Genomic DNA, 18575 nt, shown 5'->3' on the forward strand with positions numbered 1-18575 from the left:
TTTGACACCCTAAACGCGATCACGCTGCAGTACAGCGTACCCACCTAAAAACGACCCTTTTACGCGTTTTCATTATCGCGGATGGTGTACAGGCCACAATGGGAGTGACCCCCGGTGTGAATCACCGCCCATGCGCTATTTTTAGTTGAAGCACTATAGTATAGTAGTACTTGCTATAGTACTGTTCATGTCATTGTAATTTGTAGCAGGCCTATCACTTGAATGGTATTGAATTGACAATGATTGATGACCAAGTTCACTTGTTTTTAAAGATGTTACTTGGAATGATTACGGCACCCTGTGTGTATTTGTAAACAAATCATGAATGGAGTATCATTGTCGTTACCATCCAGTTAGTGACTGTAAGTGCCATCATCAACATAGGCGGTATTGATGTTGATATTGGCAGACGCGTAGCTATGCGTGGGAAATACAACCAATGCAAGATACAACAGAAGAGGCATTTCCATACAGTGAACAATAAACAAGAAATGAAATCCATAAACATATATCTGCACAAGCGACTGATAGCCTATCTTTAGTATTGATGCTTTCAGGCTTTAAACGATACTCAAGTAATGGAAATCGCCCCAAAGGAAGGATTTAAAAATAGTGAAATTGATCGCCACATCTTAATGGATTCACATGATCTTCCGGCGGAAATGTCAAACTGTTAATTACAACGTCTACTAGTGGACTGGTTTTAAAAATCCACTATCATCAAAGTAATCAAAACTGTAAACTACAATTTTATCCAAGAAATTAAAAGAAGAAATACTAAATATTGCTTAGTTTCAATGATGCTTACCGATTGAGTCGCCTTGATGGTGTATTTCCAATCATTTTGCAACGTGGCTGAAAAATATTTCCAAGACGCGAGTATCGCCATTAGGCACGGCCCGGTAACCTGGATAAAATTTAACTCAATTGATCGTCCAATCCTAGTTCACCTGAGTGATCACGTGGTGTGCCGAATGGAGCCGAATGAACGGTATCGGTGTCGGAACAAGGATTGTTACTTGTAAACAAATCGTTTACGGCACGTTTCAAGAAATTAAATTTACGATCTTTTGATAATTAGTTAGGGATCGTTTTATTTTAACCTCTGGCATGAGAGATTGAGAATGTGGGTTAAAGATAAGTTACTCTGTGTTCTCATTTTGCAACTAATATGCTTCTCATAAAGCGTAAATTGACGGGGTGGGATGCTAGCCATCCATGTACTTTAAAGTAGGCGGATATACCAAGCACCCTCACTACATTCGGGTCTGTGAGGGTGCTTGACCAGGCATAACGCGTAGCCAGCATTGTCAGTCCGGGGAATGTCAGTATTGTCCCTATTTTATCTTCCCCTTTTTCCAGGGGCGTCTATTCTTCCGTTAATCGCCCCCAAAGGGGAGGGAATAATTTTACCCCTTTGGGGAAGAATTTTGCATTTTGAATAAGAAAAAAATAGAGGGGAAAAACAGAAGAAAGTCAACAGGATTCAAGGACGATTAAAAATAAAATTAACTAATTTTGGGGGAAATGTATAACTGGAACATGTATTATTATGTTTTATGGCTATTTTTGGAATGAAATAGATGGTCACTGGCTGGCAGTGACTGTTCTACACAGTAGATGAATTCATCAAGTGTCATTTAGGGAAGAATTATAATGGGTACCGTACATAGCATTAGCATACATGTAGTGGTCCCTTGGCTTTTACCCATTCCCATCCCAAAAATAATTATTTTGAGGGAAACCATGGACTTTAGCATAAAACAGGGAAAAGTTGGGTCAGTAATTCTTCCCTGCCTGGGCAATAGTGACTAGTGGTCACACTATAGATAATAATGCACACAAAGATTAAGGGAGCTCTGCTTTGCATATTTCATACAAAATCCATTTCCTTTTTAGTTTGGACATCTGCCTATCTAGGGAAGCATTTGGGATTCTAAGGGAAGACAGAACCATCAATTAGTTAACAGCTCTATTGTCCAAGTTTATCTTCTCTTTTAAACCTCAGCTTCAGATCCAAATCCTTGATTATCCTTCCCTGGGCCTAGATGTAATAGTTCAGTGGCAATCTCCAAACTCTGCTACAGAAGAATTTTAATTCTAAGGCTTTATAAATCAGGGGCATGTGAGTCACCACATAAAAGAGCTGAAAACGCTAAAAACAGATAGCAAAAAGCTAAAAACACCTGTCAAAAAGCTGCAATTTGGGAAGATCCTATACTTTTGTACAGAGCAAGTGTACCGGTACAAAAAAAGCTGAAAATCAAAACAAAAAAGCTAAACTCTCACACCCCTGTAAATAATAAATCACAACTAGCTCTGAAATTAATGAAAATAATAAAGAGCCTAGATTTGTGTTTGCCAGCCTATCTTCCCTTTGAAACATTAGTCTTTAGATGCAATGGTTCAGTGTCCAGACTGTACCATCTAGGAAATAATTTGATGTTTTTAGGGAAGAGAGAATAGAACAACTCAGCCTAACAGTTGTATAAAGAAGTTTCTGGGTCTGACAACACACCTATATATCAGGCAGGGAAGGGAGGGAACAAGAAAATAAGGAAAAGTACATAATATGTAGATAACAACCAGCCTAAAATTTCCCCTTTTGGGTCCATTTTTTAGGATCTCAGTTGGGGAAGAATCTGGGGATGGATGTGACACAGCGCGGTAGGGTGAGGGAATAATTTCTATTTTCTGGAAGAATAGACACCCCTGCCTTTTTCTTCTCTCTCTCCCTTTCCCTTTTCCTTTCCACTTTCCTTTCCCTTCTCTTTTCCCTTCTCTTTCTCCCTCTCCCTTTCTCTTCTCTTTCTCCCTCTCCTTCCCCTTTTTTCTCTCTTCTCCTCTTCTTCTTGTCCTCATTTTTCCGCTTCTCCATCCCCATTTTAGGTGTCTGCCCCCTGCCCCTCCCCCCTGCTGGATATTGGATAGATCATGATGGTGACATGTAGATATGTGCAGAACATGCTGAAGGGATATTGAGAAAGATTTAAGAGAGGGGTTGGAGTCTCTGAGAAGAAAATGAAATGAAAATTTAAATTTAAAACGGCAAACTATAATCAATTTATAAAAGCTGCTTGCTTCAGAAATAATTAATAAATATTGTTTTTAAAGAGGACAAACAGCAACGTGCAATGCGGTACTCAAGTCTAGCTTTGAATTGGCTCACGATAACTTCAATCACATTTAGGCTATGAGTCCATTCGTTTTTCGGTAGATCAGTGTTGATTGTTTTTAATTTGCAATGCATGTTAAAATTTCTGCTGCTGTTTGAATTTTGATAATAGTTGAATACTTTTTTTGATGAGTCAACTGTATCTTTTAGAGCAAATGTTGCTAAATGTTAATAGTCTAGAATTGGGTGAAAACACATTTTTATTATTTACAGTGTACACAAAAAAAAAAAAAAAAAAGCCATCAGGCATGTTGTGTGCATGCATTGCAGGGAGAACCTTGTTTTGCGAGCGAGGTGGCTGATCTGTGCAAAGGATTATAGGACCAAATAAATGGTAAAAAAATGGGTGCAAAATCATGATAAATCATACACATTAACACTGCAGTTTTAAATTTAACACATTGACATTGCTGTTTTTTGGCATGCAAAAATGCTGAAGATATTTATTTAATCAGCCAAAGTTGGCAGTGCAATCTAAGAATACAGTACTAGTGATTCTGGTGACTTCCAGGTGGAGTTTGATTATGTAATTTTTAAGTTTACTACACTTTTAATCAAAACTCTAACTCGGGCAAATGTCGGGCTGGCAACCTTCAGTTTCTGTCGGGCTGGTAAATTTATGGCCGACTCGCTAGTGGGCAAAAAAGTACACCCCTGGTTATACATGTATCAGCTGATTAAATGAAGTGGAATGATATCATCCCGGGGTATAATTATACATCTTTTAGCGAATTTGTTTTAAAGTGTGGCTAGGTTTTTTGTTATGCCTGTGCAATGCAATTATAAGTCACTGATCAATTGGATCGATTGAGCCCATATTTATTGGTTGAGCTATGAGTTTCCAATATTTTAAAACTTACAGCGAGACCAAGAAATATTGGACGTAAAGCATCCAATTTTATCATTATTATGTGTTGGATCCAATATTTTCACACACTTGGATCCATCAAAACATAATAATGCTTAAAAGTGGACCGCTTTGCAATTTTGGTGCAAATTGAAATTTAAACAGTCCAATTTTAAGGGGGTACTACACCCCTGCCCAAATTTGTGCCTATATTTGCATTTTTTCTTAAAAATTATAGCGCATTGGGGACAAGTAAGATAAGTAAGATAAGATATTATGATAAAGAAGGCGCAAGGCGTCAGGGGGACACTATCTCACCCAAGCTTTTTACAGCCACCCTAGAAGGAATTTTCAAAACACTCGACTGGAGCAAGAAAGGAATTAACATAAACGGAGAGCACATGAGCCACTTACGCTTTGCAGATGACATTGTCACAATATCAAGCAACTTAAATGAACTTGAGACAATGCTGCAAGAGTTGGATGAGGCAAGCAGGGTAACCGGATTAAAAATGAATATGAAGAAAACAAAGGTCATGAAAGGATTAGAAACAGTCCCAAAGACAGTGAAAGTAAAAGGGGTTGAAATTGAGCAGGTCGAGGAATATGTATATCTTGGACAACGCTTCTCTCTTCGAGACAAAAACCAAGACTCTGAAATTGAAGGAGAATTAAAGCCGGGTGGCAAGCTTTTGGAAGATACAGCACCATCATGAAAGGCAATCTTCCAATATGCCTTAAACGAAAGGTCTACAACCAATGCATCCTCCCAGCTATTTCATATGGGGCAGAATCATGGACCTTAACATCAAAATGGAAAGAAAACTAGCAGCAGCCCAGCACAACATGGAGAGAAGTATATTAAACATCACCTACAAGGACAGGAAAACAAACAAATGGATCAGGAGCAGACCCAAGTTCAAGACATCTTGGAAACCATCAAAAGCAGAAAATGGACCTGGGCCGCCATATCAGCCGCAGACAAGACAATCGTTGGAGCTCAACACTCACACATTGGACACCTTATGGGAGGAAGCGAAAGAGAGGACGCCAACGGAAGCGATGGAGGGACGAGCTGCAAAACTACTGGGGAGAAGTGAACTGATACCAACAAGCACAAAACAGAGACACATGGAGACATCATGCTGAGGCCTTCATCCTGCAGTGGATTGATAATGGCTGAAAAAAAAAATAAATAAAAAAAATAAATAAATAAAGATATGTATTAGTGTTGGTCGATCCAACCCAAGATCGGATCTGCCGATCTCCGATCTGAAAATTAGCAGATCGGGCCGATCCGATCCCAATTCAGATTCCTTAAATGTTATTTTACAACCAGTACAAGTTCATTCAAGTCGGGCCCCAGTAATGTTAACAGTCAAAGCTTAATTCCCCAAACCTGTAACTATGTAAGATGATGGCCGTTTTTAGAGGTTTTTCATGTCAATATCAACCCAAATAAAATACCATTTTACACCCCAAGTCCCAGCGTTACTCACTCAGTGCCTCCGATTGTCGGAAGTTTAATCATTAATCCATTAAATGATGTACCATCGTATGGTTTCGTAGTTCTATGCCACTAGTTTTAATATTGACAATGTGGCGACCGTCTATAAATAAATGATCGCGCATGCTCAGTTTTGACTTAAGAGCTAATGGAATTCCCCGTATGTCACGCGCCAGGCACACAACTGCTGGGGTACTGGAGGGGGTAGGTATATTGGGCAATTCACAGATCCCTTCGGCCGAATGATGGCGGGCTTTATTTTTGGAAAATATTAGTCTTTGCCCGCGAGCGTGCAAGTTCAATTGATAAATACAACAGCAAGGTTTTGCGGTATGTGCAAAAGGTTACAGATGTCAAACAGCAACAAGTCATGACGACAAAAGCGCAAGCACAAGACAGTGAGACACGTGATTGTTTGTTTACATTTTAATTCGGTCTATCAAAGGGTGGATACATACATAAAATACAGTATGAAACGAAATGATTCTTGCGGTGGTAACAACGTTTTTTGGAAATATATTGGCATTAAATAGTAGTAATGTTACATAAGAAAGTAATGGTAAGCTTAAAGAATTGTTGTGTACTTTTATTACTGTCAAGTTCAGAGATCGGTAAGCTAGATCGGCAGCTGATAGCTCATCTGCCGATTCAGATTCAAGGCCGATGCAGTCCATATCGGCACCGATCTCCGATTCACAGATCGGTATCGGCCAACATTAATATGTATATTATAGGGGCAAGGACTACAACTACTGCACTGTAAATTTTATTTCAGCACAGACAACATGCAGTTGTGGGGTTACAGTCAAAAATGACTGAGGGAAAACCAATATTTGATCAATAAATCAATAACTAGTTGCTTTGAGTTGCTGAATGTAGTACAGTACAATGTAGTTGTAGTCCTTGCCCCTATACATACATGTATCTTACTTGTAACCAATGTGCTATAATTTTTGAGAAAAATGCAAAAATAGGCATAAAATTGGCCAGGGGTGTAGTACCCCCTTAAACCTCTTGTATCTGGCTATGATGGGACCAAGCATTAGTCAGGATATCAAGTGAATTATTTCTGTATGAATGACTGAAGTGTTGACATTGGGACAACAAAAGTAATATTAATACTCATTATATCCTTCATTAATAGATTCTTGTTCATTGATTGGTTAAAAGTGTGTCACATGATCAAAAATAAACACACTATTCTGGAAAGAAGTGGAAAAAGTACTATTTACGTCCGTAAATAGTACCTCCAAGCCGTAAATAGTACTTCTGGATAATATACTATTTACGGATAGCAGCATACCCACGTCGCAGTCCATAAAGCATAAAAATTACTTTGAACATCGACATTGACTATGACAATATTTTGTCACTGCCGTAAAACGACAACACAAACATGGCAAAATATTAAATCAAGCTGGAGTGGCTGCTTCTGCTGAAGAAGATTCACGATTTCAGCTGTTTAATTTGGACTTTTTTTACCAGTTCTAGCGCAGGAATATTACTGATATTCATACCACAGACCAACACAGTCAGATTCAGAGCGACACTGACACGGTAAGCTTAAAAACAAACACTGACAGTGCAAGACCAGTCTCGGACCGCCTAGGCCATGCATGCATGAATGAAGTTACCTGGCCTAGTACCGTGCGTATGGAGGCTTATCCCGATTGCACGATGGCCTTCGAGTTTACACATGTAAATCTTTTTACATGTAAGAACTTGAACAAATAAACAGTGACAATGAGTAAGCTTAAAAGTTAAACCACTAACACATGAACATGACAGTCATGACAGTGCGAGTTTTTGAACCGCCTAAACCGGCCTGCCATGCATAGGCCCTACCTATCCCTAGCTTGAAGCATGGTGGATTTTTCATATAATCTTTTAACCAATCAATGAACAAAAATCTGAATGAAGGATATAAAACAAATATATACCGCCTTCATTCAAGGTTCTGGTTAAAACTATGGTCCCTCGCTGAGATCAATAGTACTATTTTCCTTTGGGGCTGCGCCCCTCAGGAAAATAGTACTATTGATCTCACCTCGGGCCCATAGTTTTAACCAGAACCTCTCATGGCAGTATATATTTGTATACTAGTACTCGGGCATAATTATAATGCCCAGTGGTGTACTAAAATACCACGTAAAAGACTAAACGTGAAGTGCTTTATAACAGTAAAATTTAACTTTCTATATTAAAACCGGGTCGACCCGGTTTTATTCAGAGTTCATCGATCGACTGCTTGCTAACATCTCCCATGGATGTCAGCTTATGTGTACGCACGTCGAGCACGATGCTCGTGCAGTATTACATGTTACGATCGCCGAGCGTAGTACACGTATTGTAGGCGCTGGAATGAAATCGCAATTTTCTTCGTTATATAGTACCTCATTTGTTTGGCTCGAAATTAAAAGAGGATAATGTGATCAGTGAAAACAAACATTTAAATAGGAATCTATTCTTTATGCAAATCACACATTATTGCTTTTTTAAAAGTTAAGGCTCAAGTTAAAGTTGATATTCTTGTAGAACATGGCTTCTTCTGTGGTGTGAGTTTACCTCCTGGCTAAGACATGCCATGGATGGTTTAATATCACCACAAACAGTAATCAAGCCTTTGAGCTTGAGTGAGATATGCCGACAGATGTGCAAGGAGAATTATGCAACCTGTGCGATTGTCTCATACAGTACATCTTAAGCTGAATTTTATATTACATCACTTTATTAGCGATAGCGATTGGTTTTTACCAATGAGGTAGCGCGCTTTTTGTTGCTTTTGGAAAAGCGCTGACTCGTTCAAACACCAGTCATTTGTCGCTCAGCGTTGGAGTATGAATTCAGCTTTAGACTGAACAAAAAACAAGTTTGTTTTCTTTTTGTGACTAAATTGTGAGTTCATGGGCAATTTGACCGCATTTCTTTTTTATTTTTAGAATTCCTGGAAAAATTATATGTGGATCTTCAAGGGCCTTGTTTTTAGCTAAATGTATGTAGATCACATTTTAATTTTGTGATTAAGGTGTCAAAGGCGCTATTGATAAAATTCTTTTGTATCTAGAAATGATTTTTTTCCTATAGAACATAGTTAGGTCTGCATGCATATTGTTTTGGAGAGCAATTTTACTGCATTTGTTAAAACAAAACAAAAAAAATACTTGAGAAAAGCAGAAAAAAAAACAAAATTTCAAGCAAAAAAGAATAACGAAATGTTAGAAAACAGTTTTGTGTTTGTACACCTTGTTTACAAGTAATATGAAATGAATGAATCCTGTATAAACAAATCAGTGTACTTTACCTAAACCTACTCTGCACTGATTTGATGATAAATGGGCAATTTCAAGCATCATTCCGCAATGCGAAATTTGCATATATGCAAATTAGGGTCATTTGGAAAAGTTTCGCCCACCTTAATCTTTAACTTACCAAAAATAGTTCCATGTGCTATTCACCTACCTAATTGGCTGTGTGCATTATAAAAGAATTCATGTGCAAACTTCGCGTTGCGGAATGATGGCGCTTGGAATTGCCCAACAGTTTGAGACATGTTACCATGTACAATTACCATAAATCAATATGTAATTCTGCATTGAATGTCTAAAGTGCTGAAATTGGGACAACAAAATTTTAATTAATATTTTAGAATTTTAAAACACACTGAAAGATGGTTATAATATTGTGAGTGATTTGTGCAACATACATGTAGATGCCCTTCTAAATGCTTCAGAGCTTGAGATTAGGGTGTCAAATCATTTTGTTTATATTGATGGGGCCTAAAGTTGATATTCTTGTAGAACTTGGCTTCTTCTGTGGTGTGAGTTTACCTCCTGGCTAAGACATGCCATGGATGGTTTAATATCACCACAAACAGTAATCAAGCCTTTGAGCTTGAGTGAGATATGCCGACAGATGTGCAAGGAGAATTATGCAACCTGTGCGATTGTCTCATACAGTACATCTTAATTAAGCTGAATTTTATATTACATCACTTATTAGCGATAGCGCGCTTTTTGTTGCTTTTGGAAAAGCGCTGACTCGTTCAAACACCAGTCATTTGTCGCTCAGCGTTGGACTGGAGTATAAATTCAGCTTTAGACTGAACAAAAAACAAGGCCTAAAGTTGATATTCTTGCAGAACTTGGCTTCTTCTGTGGTGTGAGTTTACCTCCTGGCTAAGACATGCCATGGATGGTTTAATAGCACCACAAACAGTAATCAAGCCTTTGAGCCTGAGTGAGATATGCCGACAGATGTGCAAGGAGAATTATGCAACCTGTGCGATTGTCTCATACAGTACATCTGAGACTGAAAAAAAAAGCAATTTATCATTAATGGCTAAAAACAATATAAAACAAAAGAATCTAAACTGCTAGCGTAAGGTTATGCATGGTTTCTGAATTTGACAGCTCTACTCATTCAATAGTAAAAGTACTTTTATTCTGCCTTCATTTTGATGTCAGATTTTGTCATTTATCAGATTAATTGTTTGTTTATACATACACGCTATGTAACAGCGCACATGATTGGTCGAGAGCCGGGCATAAACAGCGTTTATGCCCGGTGTCCCGGATGTGAGTCAAAAATCATGTTTTTTAATAAATATTTGTAATATTTTGTTACTATTTCGATGAAATAAGAAATTAAGAATCACAAAATGTTCTGGTATGTATGAACGGGGTTCATTCATATATTTTCATGACTAAACGGTTGTTTAAACAACCGCTTAGTCATGAAAATATATGAATAAACCCCTAATTCACTATATTATGCTTGTCAAAAAGTGCAAAAAATTGAAGACTCATGCATTTTAAGATTAGTATTCTGTTTGTCATGCATATATTGCTGATAATCTCAAATGAAGGGAGCCATCTTTGTGTACATGACACCATCCTATAGTGCAATAAAAATCTGTACAATGTCTCCCTCTATCTTATTGCCTCATGATGTAGAGCAGTGTTAAAATTGAGTTTCATTCAAATGTAGGGGAAATCTTACTTTAAAATTAAACACAAGGCATTTGACATGCAAGTCTCCATACTACATGATAGTTTTTATTTCAGGTTTTTCACTATGAATGTTTGACAGCATGAGTTATTTTACTGAGATTATATTTGCCAATGTAATATTAATGAATGACTTCCTTTAGCCCCACCCATTTACATGTACAACTCCGACATACAATGTACACAGGCACACTGTGTGTACTTAACATAAGAAAAAAATGAAGCGCCTGCATTATTATTTTATTTTTTTTTTGCAGAGAAAAATATAGTCCCGATGATGACACATACACGTATGTGTACAAAATATACTTGAAATGCAAACAGTATTGAAGTTTATGTCAACAATATCCATAAATTAAAAAAATATTTTAAGTTTAAAGCAGGGCACTGGTACAGAGTCCATTGTGGTCTTAACATCATAGTCATGTAGCCCATCTAATAAACTGTTACCGTAGAAAAAATGTTTTCTTCCGTTATTTCCTTTAAAGTAGAGCAGGAAAATCACTAAGTTTGATGACATAGCAAGAAATGAACTTAGTCATTGACCGCAAGTGGCATTGATGAGTGTGTGAACGTTGTTTTCCATCTCCATGGAAACTAGACATGACATCAGACGAGAGTAAAATCTCACAGCAAACATGGCAAAGGGATTTTTACATCAGCTGTATGTATAATGTGCGTACGCAAGAAATAGGTTGCTGGACATGAGATGAATCATGAAAAACAAAATGTTTAAACATGTTGGAAGAAAATCAACTGAGTCATGGGGGGAGGGGTTGTAACAAAATTTAAAGCATTCTTCAAATTAGGTGGGAATTTGGTCAAATAAAACATATTTTTGTGTCTAATTTCTTTTTTTTTTTTCCTTTTAAAGTTATGCTTTAATATGTCAAGCATTATTTAGTATGTTTCTTGACTTTGGTTAAAATTTGGTAATTACAACCAAACTTTAAAAAAACATGGCTCAGAGTTATAGACTCTAAATTACTTGTTATTCAAGGTTTGGAAACCAGTGAAATACTGCTACTGAAAAGAAGTTATTTACATTGTACATTTCAGTTACTTTCTCTTTAACTTTTTACTTTCTATTGAACCAGGGAAGTTTCTTTCTCTCCTTTTTCTTTCCTTTCCCTCTTTCCTACTCTCTTTTCCCTTTATCGTTATTCGTTAGAGACCCTGGGGCTCAAGCCCCCAAAACACTCCTGGGCATGCACTTGATATCTCCTACTCCCAACTAATTACATGTACATAATTTTCAGGGAGCAACGGTACACATTGGAAGGATTTTCTTTTGAGTCTTGTGGGTAAATAATGTATTGATTTAATATAATCAGTGTAATTTAAGTCCACCTGCTTGAAACGGATGACACGGTTACGATAATCACAGTTAAAAATAATTTGTTCAGAATCCTTTTGAGACTTAAACCAAGGTCAAAATGCATCCTCATTCGCCGCTATTAAACCAAGGTCAAAATGCATAGTCACTTTCCGCTATTTCTTTTGTTAGTGATACCAATAGAATCAGAGACTTAATTTGAGCATAGATTATCAATGATTTGAGCATAGCATGAATTGTAATAATTGGTCAAATAGGATCAGTGAAAGTGGTTGATAAATTAATCAATGAAGAAAGAATCTATTACTCTACTCGTACCAGTATAGTCCCACCCCTTTTTTTAGGTGAAATTTTTTCTAATTTAGGGGGTGGGATTACACTTGAATTAAAAAAAAAAAAAAGTTATTTATTTTTTAAGTTTTTGAGTGTCCCTGGACCTAGAGCTAAATGCTAGGATCATTCATGTTTGACTTATTTAAAGAAAAACAAATTTCTGCATTTTTATTTATGCAAAGTGATAATTTGTGTTCATGTCATACTCTATTTAATAATGATTTCAAAGTGGCTACAAATTCAATGCATTTTGAAATCATTAGGCTATATATGACATGAATACAAATTATCACTTTGCAGATTAAAAACACAAACAATTTTTTTTAATAAGTCAACCATGAATGATCCTAGCATTTTCCTATAGGTCCAAGGACACTCCAAAACCGAAAAAATAAATAACTTTAAAAACAAACAAACATATATATTTTTTTTTATAATTTCTGGAATTAAAAAAAAAAAAAAAGGTGGGTGGGACTATACTTGAACGTGGGACTATACTCGGACGAGGGAAATTTATTTCAAGAAATAGGTGCACACATGTACAAAACACCCTGCGTGAAAGTCAATGTATTGTTGAATTCAATAGTAAGCAAGTAGTTCACTTTTTATGAAAATTACAAGTATTTAAAATTTGATTTAGCAGAGAGATGCTTTGAAAATAATTCCAGGAAATAATAAAGACTGAATTTTTTCTGCTCAATTACTTATTAATTCAAAATATTTTAATAATACAATAGAGTGCCTAAGGCCATACTTGAATATGGTATTAAAAATTTGACATTCAATTTATTTTTATCAGAAAGCTTTAACCCCTTTGTTTTATGTACTAAATTTGGTAAAATAATTTTTAGTTTTTACTTTAATGTGATATTAGAAATACATTGTGATGATCGTCCCTTCAAATCCAATTTAATGCATGCACTTATTATGAAAAATGTATTTTAAATTTAAAATTACCAGAGAGATGCTTTGAAAATAATTCCAGGAAATAATTAAGACTGAATTTATTCTGCTCAATTACTAATTAATTAAATATTTTTACAATAAGTTTTTAACGTGATATTAGAAATACATTGTGATGATTGTCCCTTCAAATCCAATTTAATGCATGAAATTGACATGAAAACCACTCACAAACTGTCAACATTCTAGAAACACTTGCTCGTGGCTGTTAACACTGTCAGAATGGGGTTGTCCGTGTAGATAGTACGCATGCAAGACACTGATAGCAATCCACACATCTGCACATCAAGGCGGTGCATACTCATCCCGGTATGCACACAGCTTCAACCCGTATGGAGGCAAGCATTATGACAAAGCATGTACATTCATGTTAGCACCTTCTTCAAGTATAGTCCTCGTGTTTAGATGTTACGCTAGTTAAACACTGTCATCGCTGCTGAGCTAGTAAAGGGGCAAACAAGGAAATTTCTCTACGGTGAATTAATTCGGTTGGGAAAAATACTTGGATCGTTACATGGAATATATGTTTGTGTGTGTTTTTTATTGGGACAAGTGGAGTAATTGTGACATATTGAAGGCTTGAAGGTTACAATGGATGAGCCACTGTGGGTCATCTTTCATTTCAACATGCTACCCATCTCTTTTGTTGTAAAGATCGTGTTTCAAGTCGACTTGCTGAGGTGATTTCTGCTGTACGGCTCCGGTGCTGGCCAGGTGTCTTCATCTTGTTTAATTACAAAAGATCTTTAAAGTGTGTATATTGTATAGATACCCGTCACGTGTGTGGGTTAGGATACCTTAATCCTCGTTTTCCATAATGCAGCATGCAGCATTACGAGAGCCTAGACGGACTAACAGTCATGAAATTGAGATGGATATCGAGGAAAGTGCCATTTTGTTGCTGGACACCGACTATCAGGATGTGGCTTATGTGCGTAGTGGACGCATTCCTATGAGAAAGGTAGACACTTTGTGTATATTGCAATTTTGGGTTGTGATTTTTGAATGCATTTGTTAAGGAATTTTGATATTTCTCAATGGTTGTAATTATTCCCAGATTTGTGGATATGAAGAAAGACTGAAAGTGTATATGGTTGTAATATTATCATATGGTGATGAGGGTTATTTTTTCTGTTAAATTTAAGGGATTTTGCATGATATCATCAAATTACATGTAAATTCCTTCAGATTTTATTTTAAAAGATTTAACATTTTATGACATGAATAATGTGAACAAAATCGTTCACGTAATTTACATAATAAGAAAGAAAATATTTGTTATACTATTCATTGTTTTTGCATTCCTAAAATTGCAAAATCTGCTGAATGCTACATGTGTCCTGATATTTATTTGCTCATCCAGAGATGCTGATCTGGTGATACATTTTGCATTGGGATGCCAAGAATGTTCAGGGGCGTAGCAAGCCGGGGGACAGGGTGGACGAAGTCCATGGGCCCCGAGGGTTCAGGGGCCCGAGTACAAAAAATAAGTGCTGATAATGGAGACCAGGGCCGGGTTTACCATTGGGCCAGATGGGCCCGGGTCAAGGGCCCCCAATTGTGGGCCCCAAAATTGGGTTATTCCTTCATGTAATTTTACACGAAATTAGGGTTAGGGTTAACGTTAGGGTTAGTTTAGGGTTAGGATTAGGGTTAGGATTAGGATAAGGCTTAGGATTAGGGTTAGGGTTAGAGTTAGGATTAGCTTACACGAAATAATTACATGAAGGATCGACCAAAAATTGCCCTATGCATCTTTCTTTTAACCCCAATAACAGCATGTTTTTAGCCAAAAGAGGACAAAAATGTAATAGAAAATTCATGTTGAGATGGGGCTAAAATAGTTTGAAATTGAATTTTTTCGCGTGCTTTGCGCACAAATGTTATAGTAACATCAGAATAAAATATGTTAGTTCCCCCTAGGTATTATACGTAAACCAAAACTTGGCCACTGACTTGAGTGGACATGCCTTCCTCGGCACGCGAGTTCGGGGCCTCCAAAATTTTGGCCTGGCCCAGGGCCCCCATAAGGTAAATCCCACCCTAGTTAAAAAGGCCCGTACTGCTCCTTGTGCATGGGCCCCTGATGCTTTTGCTATGCCCCTGAGAATGTTAGTTGTACACTGCCCACAAATGTACAAATGAGATGGACAGTATTAATGGTATAAATAAAATGTTTTATAGATGCAAATGCACTTTGTTCAAAATAACAACAGCAAAGTGTGCATGTGTGTATAACAGCAGTCAGTACTTGAAGCAACATAATACAAATTATGCAATGCAACTTGAGTACATTCAGCAAACTGAATCTCAAGTTACATCAATATGTCAGACAAAAATGGAAGCTGCTGTGGCAGTGAGTAACCACAAAACATCTTCCATGTCTCCAAAAGAAAATATTGATTCAACAAGAAATGCATGCCTCAAAAAACAAAATATAAGCCCATGCTAGACAAGTGGCCTCATTTTACTCTTAGATGTAACAGGTTATCATCTTCAGTAGATGAAGGCATTGATGACTTACCCTGCATGTGACCCTCCCTGTGTGTGTACGTCTATAATACCTTATGTACATGATTATGCATATATGCTAAAAAGGTAAATGGATGAATTGACATGGAGATATATAAGAAAGGTTCACTTGGACTTGTTATAATGGGAATTCTCTGTCTTTATACAATGACCTAATAATTATCATCGATTCTCTTTGTGCTGATATGTCTGAGCTTGGCAATGCAATGCTGTAGATTTGACAAGGTAGTGCATATTTCTGTATGTGTACTGACTGGGGCCTAGTGGGTTTGCTAAAGAGTGTTTTAAATCGCTGCTTTTGTGATTACATAAATTACTTAATATAGGTTAATAACTGCATACATGTATTACTTTTTGACAGGCCCATATGCATGCCCCCTCCCAATAATAATTTACAAAAGTATATAGAAAAAAATCCAAAAAAATACTAATTTGCAAGCAAATAAATCAGGTTTTGTATTGTTTTTTGGTAAAAAAAATAAATCAATCTTACATGATGCGAACAAGTTAGAAATACAGAGTGCGCGCAAGTGCGGTTATACATTCTTCATATGTTCTAACAGTTTTTCTGATTGCCTATGAAATCTGCATAGTTGCATTCACTCAGGAACATACATGTTATTCTTAATTACTTAATAACGAAAGTGACTTGGGCATTCAACCAAAACCCGTCATCAACAACAACAACAAAATACTAGCAAATGGAATGGGTGATTCACCTAGAGCATGATGTGTTGTGGCTTCATCCTCTATGACTAACTATGTATGGCTAATATATTAGCTTGACACTGCTTGACTGGGTCAATCAAATATGAGGATTCTGAAGTTGAGTATAGTATATAAAACAATTTCAGATGGGGGATAAACAGATGCAGAATTATGTGTTTAATTATAATTAATTGTAATTATACATGTAGTTAGCATATTTTTTTATCATATCTTTAGCTACTGAAAAGGTGTCATTTAAAAGAATATCCAGTGCAGAATCCAAATTAACACAAAATGAAATCTCCATCATCATGGATGATTTGGTGGTATCCCTAAATTCATCAACTGATGTAATACAATTTAAAAAAGTGTTATCCAAAGGAGCTGTATTGGATATACAAGGTTGTTGGTTACGATTAATCACCACTGCAAACGATGTGGGCGATGGCTACACGATACCTCATACATTCATTTATGCAGCCAGAGTGAGAAAGGGATCAATGTATGTCCGGTCCCATATTACACACACTGTCTAGGTTTGCTCCTGGCTGTCCAGCTTTTCCATTTGACCTGGTGCACTTGAGTGTGACATTGGGAAATGATCGAGTCTGTGGTTTTTTGCCTTTTGTTTTGAACAGCATTAGTGTTTTTGTGTTATATTGTCATTGCTTTATGGATTTGGAGTGCTATGAATGATGTACAAGGCTGTAAAGAATTTTTATGAAATGATGTTTATATAATATATCATAAATTTGGATATTGGTAAACATAATCAGGCTGGTTTTTTTTTTTCAGTTTAAAGGGGCTTTTAGTATGCATATCTGCTAATTTACATGGTACCATTTTTAGATTTTTTTTGCTATCTACTGCTGATAGCAAATGACAAAATTACAGTTAACTAATTTCATAATTTGCCATTTCAAAAATCTGCAGGTAGTTTGCTAAACACGCTAGAAACCTTTTAATTGATAATGATATGCTACACAGTTATTTGTAGCTTAGCTTTGAAGGATTTTATGGATAACAATTTTGAACGGCGAAAACATTATGACAGAGGTCAAAAGGTCAAAATCGTACAGGGTGCACACCTGTAAATAGCCCCCATTGACTTTGTGTACAAACAGGGTCCGGGAAAACATCGTTTTCTTGACACCAAAGTTTAGCCAAATCGTCATAATAAGTCGGATCCTGCTCATTTTTCACAGACAATCTATTTCCCAGGCCTAAATGAGGATTAAATATGAATCAGGGCCTAATAGTTGTGTTTTAAGCCTTTTCTAATATATTTAATTAAGTCGTGTTGCACGTTTCCTCGTTTGAAACACTGATTTTTTTCCTCCCAGGGTGTAGGAGTCTTGTAGTTACTGGTGTGCACTCATTTATGCAGCTAAAGCACTTGAGTCACTTGGCCCTAAAATTGATTACAGGGTAAGGCCAAGGTAACTTATCTTGTATCATCATCTCCCAAAACTGGCAAAATTGTCCAATTTGATGACGATTTATATAAACCTGTAAATTGAGCAATATCGGATGAAAGCAGGCACCACTTGGATCAAAAGAAGCTCATGTGTCAGGTCAACGTTCTTTCGTGCCAATATGTTTCTGTATTCATAGAATTGTTGGGTACTAATCTCATACCTCACAACTCGAGGTTAAATTGTGGACTATGATTGTTGCATAAAGGTTTAAATAAGACTATTTTGGCTCTTAGTGAGGGTAAGGGATGCACCATTTGATTTTCAGGGGGCAAATGGTTGGGTTTTTTTTTCTACCAAAGGTGGCAAAATGTTGTTATTTATTTTCCATTACCTTTACTCAGTGGCAAAGTTTTTTATTTTCAATTTTAATGTATATCTTATACAAAGTTTGATAGGGAAAGTTTTTTACTCATCAGTGGGGTAAAAATATTTTCCATCACACTAGTAGGCAAGTTTTTTTTTTTCAAAACTCCCATGCACCCCCTAGATCTAATTGATGCTGCTCACCAAATCCTTTAGATCTTGATTTTATCTCATATTTCCAGAAATGTGGTGAAATATGAAAGAGCTACAAAGCCTACATTGCCATTAACAAGACTGCAATCTGTATCAAGACTACACTACCTGTAACAGTTGCAGACAATTTTAACTTGGTGACTTGAAACCCTCTTGAGAAATTCACTAAATTAG

General features: G+C 36.6%; 1 protein-coding gene across 2 annotated transcripts in view; it reads left to right on the top strand.

The window, feature by feature from the left end:
* LOC140153495 (presenilin-1-like) overlaps window positions 1-18575 on the top strand; it is a 64151-nt gene that overhangs the window by 1005 nt on the left and 44571 nt on the right. Inside the window, exon 1 of one of the 2 annotated variants that reach the window (XM_072176260.1) lies at window positions 13422-14128. The exons of the other annotated variant lie outside the window; for it this stretch is intronic. Coding sequence (XP_072032361.1) covers window positions 13985-14128 — 144 coding nt within the window. The 5' untranslated portion in view covers window positions 13422-13984. Of the gene's footprint in view, window positions 1-13421; window positions 14129-18575 lie in introns of those variants that run through there. 2 annotated transcript variants of the gene reach the window in all.

This window comes from Amphiura filiformis, chromosome 5, assembly GCF_039555335.1.
Source record: "Amphiura filiformis chromosome 5, Afil_fr2py, whole genome shotgun sequence".
Taxonomy (NCBI): domain Eukaryota; kingdom Metazoa; phylum Echinodermata; class Ophiuroidea; order Amphilepidida; family Amphiuridae; genus Amphiura; species Amphiura filiformis.